Here is a 1,311-nt window from a genome sequence, read left to right as displayed (position 1 = left end):
ACAATTGCCAGTTGCATTATTAATAGTTTACAAAGAACTCCCACAGAAAAACTTTCTGGAGGTTTTCCCCTACATACACAGCTACATTTTCTGCCATGCTCGCACTGTTGTCAAAGTACGCGGCATCCAACCACAGACCATCAAGGGGCTTGATAATTGCCTCCTCCATATACCTTCTGAGGTCGGTCAGGTTTATAACCATTCCCGTGACACAATCCTTATAACTGGGCCCATGGCCTCGTGGCTTGTCACCTTTTCCAAGCAGGTGCTCTTCCTCTTGGTTGCTCAGAGGTTTGCTGCGGCACCTTCCCTCTTTGCGGGGGACTGGCCTGCACCATGTTGCAACCAGAAGAGCCCGCTTCCCCGGGGACAAACCTTCTGTGCTCCCCACAGCCACGTCACGCTGCCGCTGTGCAAATGAGGCCAGCTATAAATCCCAGAAAGCGGTAAAATAATGCTGTGCCACGCACAGCGGATGAGGATTTAGAGACTGCTAACGTCTTTCCTAAGAAACGTAGGTGACACCGGGCAGTTGCAGCCGTGTTCTCCGAGCTCCTGCCTCTCTGCAGCGCCGCCCGATGGCTTCCCCAAACCGCGACCCAGCAGCCACAAGCGTCACCGCCGCCCGTAAAGGAGCCGAGCCGAGCGGGGGCGCCGCCCGGGGTCCCGTGGGCAAAAGGCTACAGCAGGAGCTGATGACCCTCATGATGTCTGGCGATAAAGGGCTTTCTGCCTTCCCTGAATCAGACAACCTTTTCAAATGGGTAGGGACCATCCATGGAGCAGCTGGAACAGGATATGAAGACCTGAGGCATAAGCTCTCACTAGAGTTCCCCCGTGGCTACCCTTACAATGCGCCCACGGTGAAATGGCTCACACCCTGCTACCTCCCCAACGTGGACACCCAGGGTAACGTATGCCTGGACATCCTGAAGGACAAGTGGTCTGCCCTATATGACGTCAGGACCATTCTGCTCTCCAGCCAGAGCCTTCTAGGAGAACCCAACATTGATAGTCCCTTGAACACGCATGCTGCCGAGCTCTGGAAAAACCCCACAGCTTTTAAGAAGTACCTGCAAGAAACCTACTCAAAGCAGGTCACCAGCCAGGAGCCCTGACCCAGGCTGCCCAGCCTGCCCTTGTGTTGTCTTCTTAATTTTTCCTTAGATGGTCTGTCCTTTTTGTGATTTCTGTATAGGACTCTGTATCTTGAGCTGTGGTATTATTTTTGTTTTGTTTTTGTCTTTTAAATTAAGCCTCGGTTGAACCCTCGTGATGTATATTAAATAAATGCATTTTGGTCCTTTTTTT

The 1,311-nt window shown here is 51.9% G+C and overlaps 1 protein-coding gene across 4 annotated transcripts; it reads left to right on the top strand.

Moving 5' to 3' along the window:
* Positions 1-559: 559 nt before the first annotated feature.
* Positions 560-1,310, top strand: LOC105501510 (ubiquitin-conjugating enzyme E2 C-like). Of its 4 annotated transcripts, none has more exons than XM_011927498.1 (2): positions 560-793; positions 999-1,310. In XM_011927498.1, exons 1-2 carry the CDS (start codon positions 579-581, stop codon positions 1,021-1,023), a joined length of 240 nt encoding a protein of 79 aa, XP_011782888.1. In that variant the 5' UTR covers positions 560-578; the 3' UTR covers positions 1,024-1,310. The 4 variants fall into 4 exon arrangements, with proteins under 4 accessions (XP_011782888.1, XP_011782885.1, XP_011782886.1 ...); XM_011927495.1 differs by having other exon boundaries at positions 560-863; positions 936-1,310; XM_011927496.1 differs by having other exon boundaries at positions 579-714; positions 796-1,310.
* Position 1,311: the final 1 nt, after the last annotated feature.

This window comes from Colobus angolensis, unplaced genomic scaffold (genome assembly GCF_000951035.1).
Source record: "Colobus angolensis palliatus isolate OR3802 unplaced genomic scaffold, Cang.pa_1.0 Scaffold72, whole genome shotgun sequence".
NCBI lineage: Eukaryota > Metazoa > Chordata > Mammalia > Primates > Cercopithecidae > Colobus > Colobus angolensis.
Note: the sequence above shows the minus strand (reverse complement) of the source record. Positions and strands in the feature narration are given on the sequence as shown.

Bases quoted from the DNA above. Each gene is read 5' to 3' on its own strand.
- LOC105501510 (XM_011927495.1), top strand. From the start codon at position 579: ATGGCTTCCCCAAACCGCGACCCAGCAGCCACAAGCGTCACCGCCGCC. The intron at 864-935 runs GTGAAATGGCTC...GACATCCTGAAG, and splicing joins ACCCTTACAATGCGCCCACG to GACAAGTGGTCTGCCCTATA.